The sequence below is a fragment of the Papaver somniferum genome, chromosome 8, assembly GCF_003573695.1.
Source record: "Papaver somniferum cultivar HN1 chromosome 8, ASM357369v1, whole genome shotgun sequence".
NCBI classification, from domain to species: domain Eukaryota; kingdom Viridiplantae; phylum Streptophyta; class Magnoliopsida; order Ranunculales; family Papaveraceae; genus Papaver; species Papaver somniferum.
The window spans coordinates 117,795,039-117,807,375 of NC_039365.1; the positions used below are offsets into that span (position 1 = coordinate 117,795,039).

The following is a 12,337-nucleotide window of genomic DNA, read 5'->3' on the forward strand; positions in this document are numbered from 1 at the left end:
GTACCTCAAACTTATTAGAATTTGGAACTATATCTCAGCCTGTTACTATTCTTAAGAATTTGATTGATAGAATTATAAATACTACTGAGACAGTGGGTACTGGGAAAAGTAGCAATATCCTAAGAAAAAAACCTCCTGCGAAGCTAGCAGTAGTTACAAGGAAGGCTAGTAAAGAAATTTTGAAGCATGTGGTGGAGAAAGGGAGTCCTAATCCACCTTTACCTCCTTCTTCCAAATGAAAGTAATTTACTGGAATATCTGAGGCCTTAAAAGACAAAAGACCAAGGATAAACTTAGAGCTTTAGTTAATTCTAATAACCCCTCCTTGGTTTGGATTGTTGAACCAAAAATTAAAGTTAAGAAATCTGGAATTAAGCTTCCAGGTATGAATCATAAAATAATTCATAACTCTTATGATAATGTTAAAGGCAACATATGGCTTTTCTGGGAGTGCTCTATTACCACTCCTTGAATTATTGCTTCTTCTAGTCAGTGCATCACTATTGAGGTTTGTGGGGTTTTGGTGACTAGTGTGCATGTTGATTCTTACACTATGAATAGAAGGGAATTATGAAAGGATTTATGTAATATTAGTTTGATGAATAAATCATGGTTAATTTTGGGTGACTTCAATACTATTCTATCTGTTGATGAAAAGATGGGTGATATGAATCCGCTATCTTCTGCTATAAGGGATTTTCAGGATTGTATTGATTTTTGTGGTCTTCTGCAAGCTCCTAAAAGTGGCTTTGAATTCTCTTGGTGAAATGGTAGAGTTGGTAATAAAAGAATACTCTGTAATCTGGATAGGGCTTTATTCAACTTAAAATGGTTAGAAACCTTTAATGGATGGCATTATCATGTGGGAGCCAGGGGTGTATCTGATCATGGTCCTCTTATTGGATTTGATACTATAATTCCTAGAGCTACCAACATTCCTTTTAGATTTCAGAAGATGTGGCTAAACCATCCTTCTTTTTCTCAAATTGTGTGTGACTCTTGGAATGGATATTGATAGGAATCCTATCTTTGTTTTTATGAATAAATTAAAAAGACTTAAAAAAATTCTGAAGATTTTGAGCTGGGAAGTCTTTGGGATGTGAATGAGAATTTGAAAAAAGCTGAAGAAAAAGTGATTCAAACAACTCTTAATTCAGATAAGGATCCTTCCAGCATTCCCTTACTTCACAAACTGGTTGTTTCTAGAGGAGAATATGAGGTAGCTGCTAATAAATATAACATTTTCTTGAGAGACAAAGCTAGAATTAACTGGATCAAAGATGGGGATATTAACATAAAAAAATTTCATACTAGCATTAAATTGAGACAATCCCAAAATTCTATTGTTGAGATTGAAAATTCTTCTGGTAATATAATAACTAGTCAAAAGGGCATAGCAGATGTTTTGGTTGATCACTTTAGTAAGAAATTTTAACATCAACCTGTTCAAATAAATGACTCTATATTTGATGTTGTTACCCATGTGTATACTGATGATGATAATTCTTTTTTAGAAGCTTTTCCAGATATATCTGAAATTAAAAATGTTGTTTTTGATCTCAACCAAGATGGTTCTCCTGGTCCAGATGGCTACACTGGTGCTTTTTATAGAAAAACTTGGTACATCATCAGCAGTGATCTAGTGGAAGCTATTACTTATTGCTGGAGAACTAAACTGATCCCTAGTGGTATGAATTCTAATTTTCTTGTCTTAATCCCTAAGATTAAAGGTGCTAAAAATGCTAAGAGTTTTAAACCTATTGGTTTGAGCAACTTTTGCTTCAATATTATTACTAAAATTATCACCATAAGACTCAGTAGATTCATACATAAAGTTGTATCTCAGCAACAATATGCATTCATCAAAAATAGGAATATCCATGAACAAGTTCTTTTAGCTTCTGAATTGGTAAATGAAATTTCTATCAATAGAAGAGGAGGCAACTTGGGTCTAAAACTAGACATCTCACAAGCTTATGACACTATTAGTTGGGAATTCCTCTACAAAACCTTAAAGAAATTTGGGTTTTCTGCTAGCTTCTACAATTGGATCATGGTCTTAATCAGTTCTTCTAAAATCTCTATTATGCTCAATGGTAGCCCTGCGGGGTTTTTGGTGTGGGTAGAGGATTGAAACAAGGAGATCCACTATATCCTATCCTCTTTATCATTGCAGAAGATGTTCTCAGTAGGAATATTCATAAAATGGTCTTAGAAAACAAGATTCAACCTATGCTTATTAGGAATGACATTCATCCTACACATCTTTTTTTGCAGATGATATTTTCTTGTTTTGTAATGGTGGTTTAAAAAGTATCACAAATTTGAAGTTACTTCTGACTGAATATCAAGATACTTCTGGGAAATATATTAATGTTGCAAAAAGTAAATGCTTTTGTTAGAGCATTGTTCGGTCGAACTCGAATGCGTTGCTATCTCAAGCATGTTTGTCAATGTTAGTGATCAAAACTATAAGTCTTGATATCTAGTCTACTATAGCTAAGTCTCGGACTAGGATAGAAAGCGTAGTTGAGCTCAAGGACTTCATGGAGATTCATCATACAAGAAGAATAAATACTCAAGGAACCGGTGGAGCTTCTCGACAAAAAGGAATGTGAAGACTTGAACTTATCTGTCACTCAAAAGTCTATCTACTCTATCTCCTACTTCTTGAGATAAAAAGTCGTGTGTTATACATAGACTTGGATCATACACATTTGGTATTTCGAACCGAGTATACCTCGCCTATCTATATCTCAAAATATTTGTTGGTAAGCGTTTCTCTTTGACCATGTTTATCTTTACCTAGTGACGAAAGTCATGATATGTTTCAATCACTTTGAAAATTGCTTTGACGAGAAATAGTGTAACAACTATATAACGTCCTCTAAGAATGTTACAATGGTTGGAATGAAAGTTTAGATTACACAACCAATGATGGACATAAGTATTGTTGTGGAAACACATATGTACATAAGTCCTATCCCTTGAACCAAAGTTTGCGAACTTTGTTGATCAAGAGAAACCGGAAGAATGGCTTGTTGCCAAGTCCGCGAACTGCCGAACTTCTCATCCCGAGAAATTCTGCTGGGGTTGATAAACTAGTTGCGTGATTACCAGTCCGCAAACCCGGTCTGCGAACCGGCGGAAAGTCTTTGCCGATATTTTCTGCTGGAGTTTGTAAACTCTGCTTGGTTGCTTAAGTCCGCGAACCTAGTGTGCGAACTTAAGAAGGTTATATATCTGAAGATGATTTCTGAACTTAAACTTATAAAGACTAAGGAATGCAAATTGCAAACCGTGGCTATAAAGTTCATGAACCGATTCAAGTGAATAAAATCATCTTTGCTTCAATTGTGTCTTGTGTAGTACATAAGACTTCCCTGCAATTGAACAACTCTCTAGCTAGTCGGTTTGAGTCATTTGAACTAGTTATGGTGAAGAAGAATATGGTTGGTATGAAATGCTCTTATGGCTAACCTTTTGGTTAACTATTGTTGAACCAACAATGTACACGTTTGGGTACGGTTAACAGACCTAGAAGCGTGCATTTTATTTGTGTATAACAAGCTAAGTTTTCGATCTAACGGTTGAGAAATATTAACTTGAATCTAAATCATGTTTTCATCTAACGGTGGATATTGTTTGCTTTGTGACCAAGGCGAAACCCTGTTTGAAAGACTATATAAGGGGACATCTAGCAGCTCTGCAAAACTAATCTCCACACCTCACGCGTGAAACTAGTTTGCGTGCTAGAGTCGTTTATCCTTTAACCTTTGGTTTTCTTCTTCTAAAACCAGGTTAACGACTTAAAGACTTCATTGGGATTGTGAAGCAGACCGATAATACCTTTATCGTAGTTGTGTGATTTGATCTTTCATCTTCTATCATACGAGTACAATCAGATTGATTGGCTTGAGATTAATATCTTTGATAGGCTAGATATAAAAAGTAGTCACAAACATCTTCGTCTCATTGTTTGTGATTCCGCAACATCTTGTTTCGCTACCATACGATTAAGATTGTTGTGAGGTGATTGATTTATCTAGGATGTTCTTCGGGAATATAAGACCGGATTATCAATTGGTTCCTGTTCACCTTGATTATTATCAAAAGACGGAACAAAAACTTTAGGGTTTTTCTTTGGGAGACATATTGATCCTTTGATAGACTTGTCTGTGTGAGACAAATTTGTTTATTGTCAAATCTTGCGATTTTGGTTCGTAGCAACTCTTAGTTATGGGTGAGATCAGCTAAGGGAATCAAGTGCGCAGTATCCTGCTGGGATCAGAGGCATAGCGAGTACAACTGTACCTTGGATCGGTGGGAGACTGATTGGGGTTCAACTACAGTCCAGTCCGAAGTTAGCTTGGAGTAGGCTAGCGTCTGTAGCGGCTTAATATAGTGTGTGTTCAATCTGGACTAGGTCCCTGGGTTTTTCTGCATTTGCGGTTTCCTCGTTAACAAAATTTCTGGTGTCTGTGTTATTTCAGTTTCCGCATTATATTGTTTTATCTTTATAATTGAAATAATACAGGTTGTGCGTTAGATCATCAATTAGAGTAATCCAACCTTTGGTTGTTGATTGTCATTGATTGATCCTTGGATATTGGTCTTTGGTACCATCCAAGTTATTCCTTGTTTGATTAAAGACTCACTGATTTCTATTAACTCGAGTAAATCAAAACAAGAGAGAGATATTAACTCCTTGAGATACTTTTACCTAGATTGATTCTGACTGTCTAGTTGATTCTCTAGAAAGTATTTAGGACTTAGTCCATACAGATTGCTAAGCAAAATATTGGGTGGTGTTGTTAGACCCCCACTTTTTCAATTGGTATCAGAGCATGCAAACACGTTCAAGACCTTACAAGTCTGTGTTTGTAGCGATCTGACTCTATGGACAAGAGTACTATCTCTGATAAACGCGTCACCAGAAATAAAAGTTCTATCTCGTCTAACTCTATTAAAGAGAAAGGTTCCTCAATCTCGAATATAGATGAATCTTCTGTACTGACAAGATAAAAAAACACTAACATGTGTGATCCCGATTACCCTTCAAAAGAGAGTGTCTCTATTAATGAACGGGATTCAGCTGAAGAGAGTGAATTGATTCTAAATCTTGTTAGAATCCAAGCTGATAGATTCAATCGGTTGAAGCACCATGTCAATGTTCTACTTGGTGTAATAAGAGATTGCAAACCCAAAGGTAATTCTGAAGCTCATTCTTCGTGTACGTCTCTTGAAGCTAGCCTCAGAAGAGATGCTTTGGAAATTGACCATCACTTGAGTAAACTCTCTATTCAAGGATGCTCAAAGAAATCTAATATGCAAAGTACTTCTGACACAATTAAAGATGGTTCATGCTTTGAAGTAAAAACATAAGCCTCTTCTAGTAAAATGGATGTGCCTGAAGTCACCAACACTCAAGGATGTTGCACATCAAATGGAGGGAAGAAATCTTCTAACAATGATATTAAGACTGTACTATCTAATCAGTCTGATGATCAGAAATTATGTCTTGTCTGTGAGACAAAGAGTTCTGTTAAACGAAAGTGAACCTTTAAGTTGAAGAAAAACTCCTTGGTTTAACTTCAACACACCTTAGATTTAGTTCTTAAAGGTGTAACTGACATTCGTATGACTAAACCAATTGGTTTTCGTATCTACCCTGTGTATGTTACCAGGAAAATTAGTTCAATGAGTTCCTCGAACACACAAGTACAAAACAGACGTCTTAATAAACATCGTTTGAAGGAAGATCGTGTCGTGGTCTCTGTAAATAACGCTGCTCCTGTTGAGAAATGAAGTTCAGAAGAAAGAAGAAAATTTGATGACCAAAATTCTTCTGGTAAGAACTCAAACTATGTCTCGTATTTTGATGACAGTAAGTTTTATGATAATTTCTCACATAAAAGGGAGTCCCTCTCTAGATTCAGGAGGAAAAAGAGACTTGACCATAAACACAAATATCTTGATGAGCTCGTGGATAATACTTGTGCTAACTAATCACAAGGTTTGAAGAGCTTACTCATAAAAAAACATGTTGAGTAAGATGTGTTAATATCAGGTATACTTTTGGCATCTGTGTCTGTTGAGTTGGGCTATCTTCTTATCGTCCATAGATGATATTTTGTTTGCAGACTTACTGTGCCTAAAGTATTGTTTGTAGAATTTGCGTTTTTTTAGGAAGTCCTCGGTTGAGTCTTGTTTCTTGCTACAACTGTGCTCAAAATTGCTTTCCTGAGTTATGGAATTTTTCGAGTCTTTTGTTGCAAAAGTCCCTTTTGGGATTTATTTTTTTATTTTTAGGGGTCATGTTGTACTCAAACGGATACCCGTGCTCTGGCACGAGTCAACTTTTTGTAAACCCTAAAAGTCTTCCCTTCTCAAGAAACCCTTAAATACTTACCTATTGAGTTACAAAAGTCACGTACGCATACTCTAGGTTGGTTTCTGGGTTGTCAAGAATGTCTTCTTCTTCATCTTTCTATGGTGGTTTTGCAAGAGGATCCTTGACAGAGGTTGTGTTGTTGAGTCCAAGAAGAAAATAACCCTTGTAGATGAAGATCATCCTAATGCTTCATGTTATTTTGCCTATGTTCATGAGGATGCTGAAAAGGACGATATGATTTCTGCTGAAGTTGTTCATGACTTTCTTAAGTACTTTGGGGAAGCAAAACAATAGCTCATTATTACTCTGAAAAATCTTGATGCATTGAAAACTGAGTTGGAAAAGGTTACTGCTGACCTTGGTCTCATAAAGTCTTACATCAATGATCTTCGCAAAGAGAATCACCTCTCTAATGCTGCAATGAATGCTTTTGTTCACAAGCTCAAAGACTCGGTGTCACATGAGGATTCTGAACCGTCCATATAATCTTAGTTCGTGTTCGGAATAGGACTGGAGTCTGTTTTACTTTAGCTTGTTTTTGCCTAGTATTTCTTCTTTTTTGGTTTAGTTGGAAGAATAACTAGTGATTGAATATCGATGATTGTGACCATACATAGCTATTATTTTTCATCTTCTTGTTCTTTTTTAGGTATTAAATTCTAAAAATATTTGGAGGATGATGGTTTGCAGTATTTAATCTTTATGATTTGTTATATTGCAATTTGTTATGGGATATTGGTGTTTATGTCCGTGAACTATGTTGTCCCATATTTTTTCAAAAGTAAAGTCGTTCATGATCGGTATTCATGTATTGATCTAAGGATGAATAGACTTTTGACATATACAAAAGTTAAGCCTATATTGTCAATTATTTGATGGAAGATAGGTTAAAATCTTTTGTGTACAAGGATTATGTCTATTAAAAATCGTTACGCAAATAGTGATGGAAGATAGAATGAATCCTTGTGTATTCTACAGTATTGATCTTCACTGATCCATATTTTATGTAATACTGTGTGGCTCTGTAATGTATCTTATGTTGAGCACGATACAACCAAGTTGATTAATTTTTGATTAGCTTTGTTGGTTGTTCCGTAAGGTACTTTATGTTGAGCATTCTTGAACTAAATTAATCATCTTGTTTTGTTATTTAGTTATTGCTCCATAAGTCTTTTTATGTCGAGCAAAACAATTGACAATTAAATTGATTACTTTTGTAATTAGTTTGATTGTGTATTCCAATTAAATTAATTATGGGTTCTATTGTAATTAATCTAGTTGAGTATTTTCTTACTCCGTAAGACTCCTCTTATGTTGAGTATATGAACGACTATCCTATTCATTTTCTAATGGGTATGTTAGTCGTATGCTCCGTAAGTTCTCTTATGTCGAGTATAATCAATTAAGTTGATCACTTTTGTGTTTGATTTGATTGCATATTCCGATTAAATTAATCATGGGTTTACTTGTGATTAATTTGATTGAGTTCTTGGATACAGAAAATCATTCTCATGGTTTCAGTGTCCAATAAAAATCCTTCTTTTCTTTTGAAATTAAGGTCACTCTTGTTGTTCCCTTGGGAATGACATCAAATGGGGGAGAGTTCTTTTGAACTTGTACTTAATGGTCATATCTTGAGGGGTGTGTGGCTGTGGAATTTTAAAGGGGGTATCTTGTATCTTTAAACTCCTCGATGAATGCTATTAGCTTCGGCTATATGATTGCATCTAAATTAGATGGTATGTATTTTTTCTTTTAGTCATGAAATGTCTCTTACGGAAATTTCATTATGATCCCGTTCTTGTACCTTTGCCAATTTTATTGACAAAAAGGGGGAGAATTAATATGTAGTTCACACTAAATACATATGGTTTTCGGATCATTGTGTAAGGGGGAGTGGTTTCCATGTGAGATGGAGTATTCACTAAGGAGGAGTGATACATATCACCATAGTATTATTGTTGAAGTTGTGAGACAATTGGACTTTGACACTGTGTAATAATACTATGACACTGTATAACAATGATCGAGACCGATGCTTTCTTATTGTTATCGCTGCGGATCTTCAACAACAGTGATGCTAAACTTACAACCTTTGGGATCATTGGAGTACTTGGAAGTGACGAAGATTTCGAGGAATGTTGAAGATTAGACATGTGGAATAGGAGATACTAAAGTTTCTTTATCTTTTTTGTATTCCATATATATTGATAGTTTTGTCACTAAAATTGACAAAAAGGGAGATTGTTAGAGCATTTCTCGGTCGAACTCGCATGCGTTGCTATCTCAAGCATGTTTGTCAATGTTAGTGATCAAAACTATAAGTCCTGATTTCTAGTCTACCATAGCTAAGTCTCGGACCAGGATAGAATATGTAGTTGAGCTCAAGGACTTCATGGCGATTCATCATACAAGAAGAAGAACTACTCAAGGAACCGGTAGAACTTCTCGACAAAAAGGTATGTGAAGACTTGAACATATCTGTCACTCAAAAGCCTATCTACTCTATCTCCTACTTCTTGAGACAAAAAGTCGTATGCTATATATAGACTTGGATTATACACATTTGGTATTTCGAGCCGAGTATACCTCGCCTATCTATATCTCGAAATATGTTTTGGTAAGCGTTTCGCTTCGACCATGTTTATTTTTACCTAGTGACGAAAGTTATGATATGTTTCAATCACTTTGAAAATTGCTTTGACGAGAAATAGTGTAACAATTATATAACGTCCTCTAAGAATGTTTCAATGGTTGGAATGAGAGTTTAGATTACATAACCAATGATGGACATAAGTATTGTTGTGGAAAAACATATGTGCATAAGTCCTATCCCTTGAACCAAAGTTTGTGAACTTTGTTGATCAAGAGAAACCGGAAGAATGGCTTGTTTCCAAGTCCGCGAACTCAGTCCGCGAAATGCCGAACTTCTCATCCCGAGAAATTATGCTGGAGTTGGCAAACTAGTTGCATGAGTACCAGTCCGCGAACCGGCGGAAAGTCTTTGCAGAGATTTTCTGCTGAAGTTTGTAAACTCTGCTCGGTTGCTTAAGTCCGCGAACCTAGTGTGCGAACTTAAGAAGGTTATATATCTGAAGATGATTTCTGAACTTAAACTTATAAAGACTAAGGAATGCAAATTGCAAACCGTGGCTATAAAGTTCATGAACCGATTCAAGTGAATCAAATCATCTTTGCTTCAATTGTGTCTTGTGTAGTACATAAGACTTCATTGCAATTGAAAAACTCTCTAACTAGTCGGTTTGAGTCATTTGAACTAGTTATGGTGAAGAAGAATATGGTTGGTATGAAATGCTCTTATGGCTAACCTTTTGGTTAACTATTGTTGAACCAACAATGTACAACTTTGGGTACGGTTAACAAACCTAGAAGCGTGCATCTTATTTCTGTATAACAAGCTAAGTTTTCGATCTAACGGTTGAGAAATATTAGCTTGAATCTAAATCATGTTTTAATCTAACGGTAGATATTGTTTGCTTTGTGACCAAGGAGAAACCCTGATTTGAAAGACTATATAAGGGGACATCTAGAAGCTCTGCAAAACTAATTCCCATACCTCACGCGTGAAACTAGTTTGCATGCTAGAGTCGCTTGTCCTTTAACCTTTGGTTTTCTTCTTCTAAAACCAGGTTAACGACTTAAAGACTTCATTGGGATTGTGAAGCAGACCGATACTACTTTTATCGTAGTTGTGTGATCTGATATTTTATCTTCTATCGTATGAGTAAAATCATATTGATTGGCTTGAGATTAATATCTCTGATAGGCTAGATATAAAAAGTAGTCACAAACATCTTCGTCTCATTGTTTGTGATTCCGCAACATCTTATTTCGCTACCATACGATTAAGATTGTTATGAGATGATTGATTTATCTAGGATGTTTTTTGGGAATATAAGACCGAATTATCAATTGGTTCCTGTTCACCTTGATTATTATCAAAAGACGGAACAAAAACTTTAGGGTTTTTCTGTGGGTGACAGATTGATCCTTTGATAGACTTGTCTGCGTGAAACAGATTTGTTTATTGTCAAAGCCTGCGATTTTTGGTCGTAGAAACTCTTAGTTGTGGGTGAGATCATCTAAGGGAATCAAGTGTGCAGTATCCTGCTGGGATCAGAGGCGTAGGGAGTACAACTGTACCTTGGATCGGTGGGAGACTGATTGGGGTTCAACTGCAGTCCAGTCCGAAGTTAGCTTGGAGTAGGCTAGCGTCTGTAGCGGCTTAATACAGTGTGTGTTCAATCTGGACAAGGTCCCGGGGTTTTTCTGCATTTGCGGTTTCCTCGTTCACAAAATTTCTGGTGTCTGTGTTATTTCAGTTTTCGTATTATATTGTTATCTTTATAATTTAAATAATACAGGTTGTGCGTTAGATCATCAATTAGAGTAATCCAACCTTTGGTTGTTGATTGTCATTAATTGATCCTTGGATATTGGTCTTTGGTACCATCCAAGTTATTCCTTGTGTTTTATTAAAGACTCGTTGATTTCTATTAGCTCGAGTAAATCAAAACAAGAGAGAGATATTAACTCCTTGAGATACTTTTACCTAGATTGAGTCTGACTGTCTATTTGATTCTCTCTGAAGGATTTCGGAGTTAGTCCATACAGATTGCTAAGAGAAATATTGGTTGGTGTTGTTAGACCCCCGTTTTCCAGCTTTGTTCATGGAACTTCAACACATAGGAGAAGACAGGTTGCAGACTTTTTTCAGATGGAGCTCTCCAATTTCCCTGATAAATGCCTAGGTACCATTCTAGTCCAAGGTAAAGTTAAAACCATTCATCTGTGGTACACCGTGGAATACATTCAAACTAGACTTACTCCATGGAGTGGTAAGCTTTTAAATTTCCAAGATAGATTAAATCTTGTTAAGAATGTCCTAAGTAGCATTTCTATATATAACATGTCTATATATAAGTGGCCAAAAAAAGTCACTGATGCTTGTGAGAGAATAATGAGAAACTACCTCTGGTCAGGTAATTCTGAGGATAAAAAACTCATTACTTTGAAGTAGGAAAAAGTTTGTACCCCAATAGAGGAAGGTGGCCTAGGAATCAGTAGACTAGAGGAGGTGAATAAAACCCTTCTTATGAAATTTCTATGGAAGATTCTTCAGTCTCAAGAGGAATGGGCAAAAATCTTTACTGCTAAATACCTTGACATAAATGGTAATTGGATAAACTATTACAAGAGGTCTTCTATGTGGCCTGGTATAAGATGGGTTATACACGATTTTAATGAAAACACTAGATAGATAATAGGTACTGGTGAAAGAATATTAATATGGAATGATAGATGGATCTATGAAGAACCATTATCTAAACTATACCCTGATCATCCTTATATAGTTTTGAATCCTCATATGAAAGGAAATAATTTGATTGTTGATGGAAAGTGGTGCTTCCATGAGGATTTCCTTCAGTTCTTCAGTATTGAACATATACCAGTTATTAAAGAAGGTGATGATATTTTGGTTTGGATTCATAGTCATTCTGGGAGTTCTCTGTCTCTAAAGCTATCAATCAGATTAGACATCCAATGCCTAAATTTCACTGGTATAAGAAGATTTGCAATCCATCTATACTTCCCTCTACAACTGCTAATATTTGGAAGATAACTAGGGAAATCTGTCCCACTGATGAAAATCTGAGAAAGAAGGGTTTTCATTCTGCTTCTAGATGCTTTATCTGTCACAAGGGAGATGATTCTACGACTCATATATTATGGAACTGCAACTTCAGCACCCTTCTATGGTCCTGTCTTGGAGGTATTTTCTATCTTCTCAAACCAAACTCTTTTGAAGATATTCTGCATTTAGTAAAACATTCTAGCCATGTCATTAAGGATCTTTGGGTTATATGTTCCTTCACTCTAATTGTGGAACTGTGGTTCTTGAGAAATGAGATTTTTTATGAC

General features: G+C 35.8%; 1 protein-coding gene across 1 annotated transcript; it reads left to right on the forward strand.

Moving 5' to 3' along the window:
* Window positions 1-419: 419 nt before the first annotated feature.
* Window positions 420-2,134, forward strand: LOC113305967. The gene is made up of 4 exons (XM_026554957.1): window positions 420-508; window positions 775-992; window positions 1,074-1,367; window positions 1,515-2,134. The coding sequence occupies exons 1-4, from the start codon at window positions 420-422 to the stop codon at window positions 2,132-2,134; spliced, it is 1,221 nt and encodes a 406-aa protein (XP_026410742.1).
* Window positions 2,135-12,337: the final 10,203 nt, after the last annotated feature.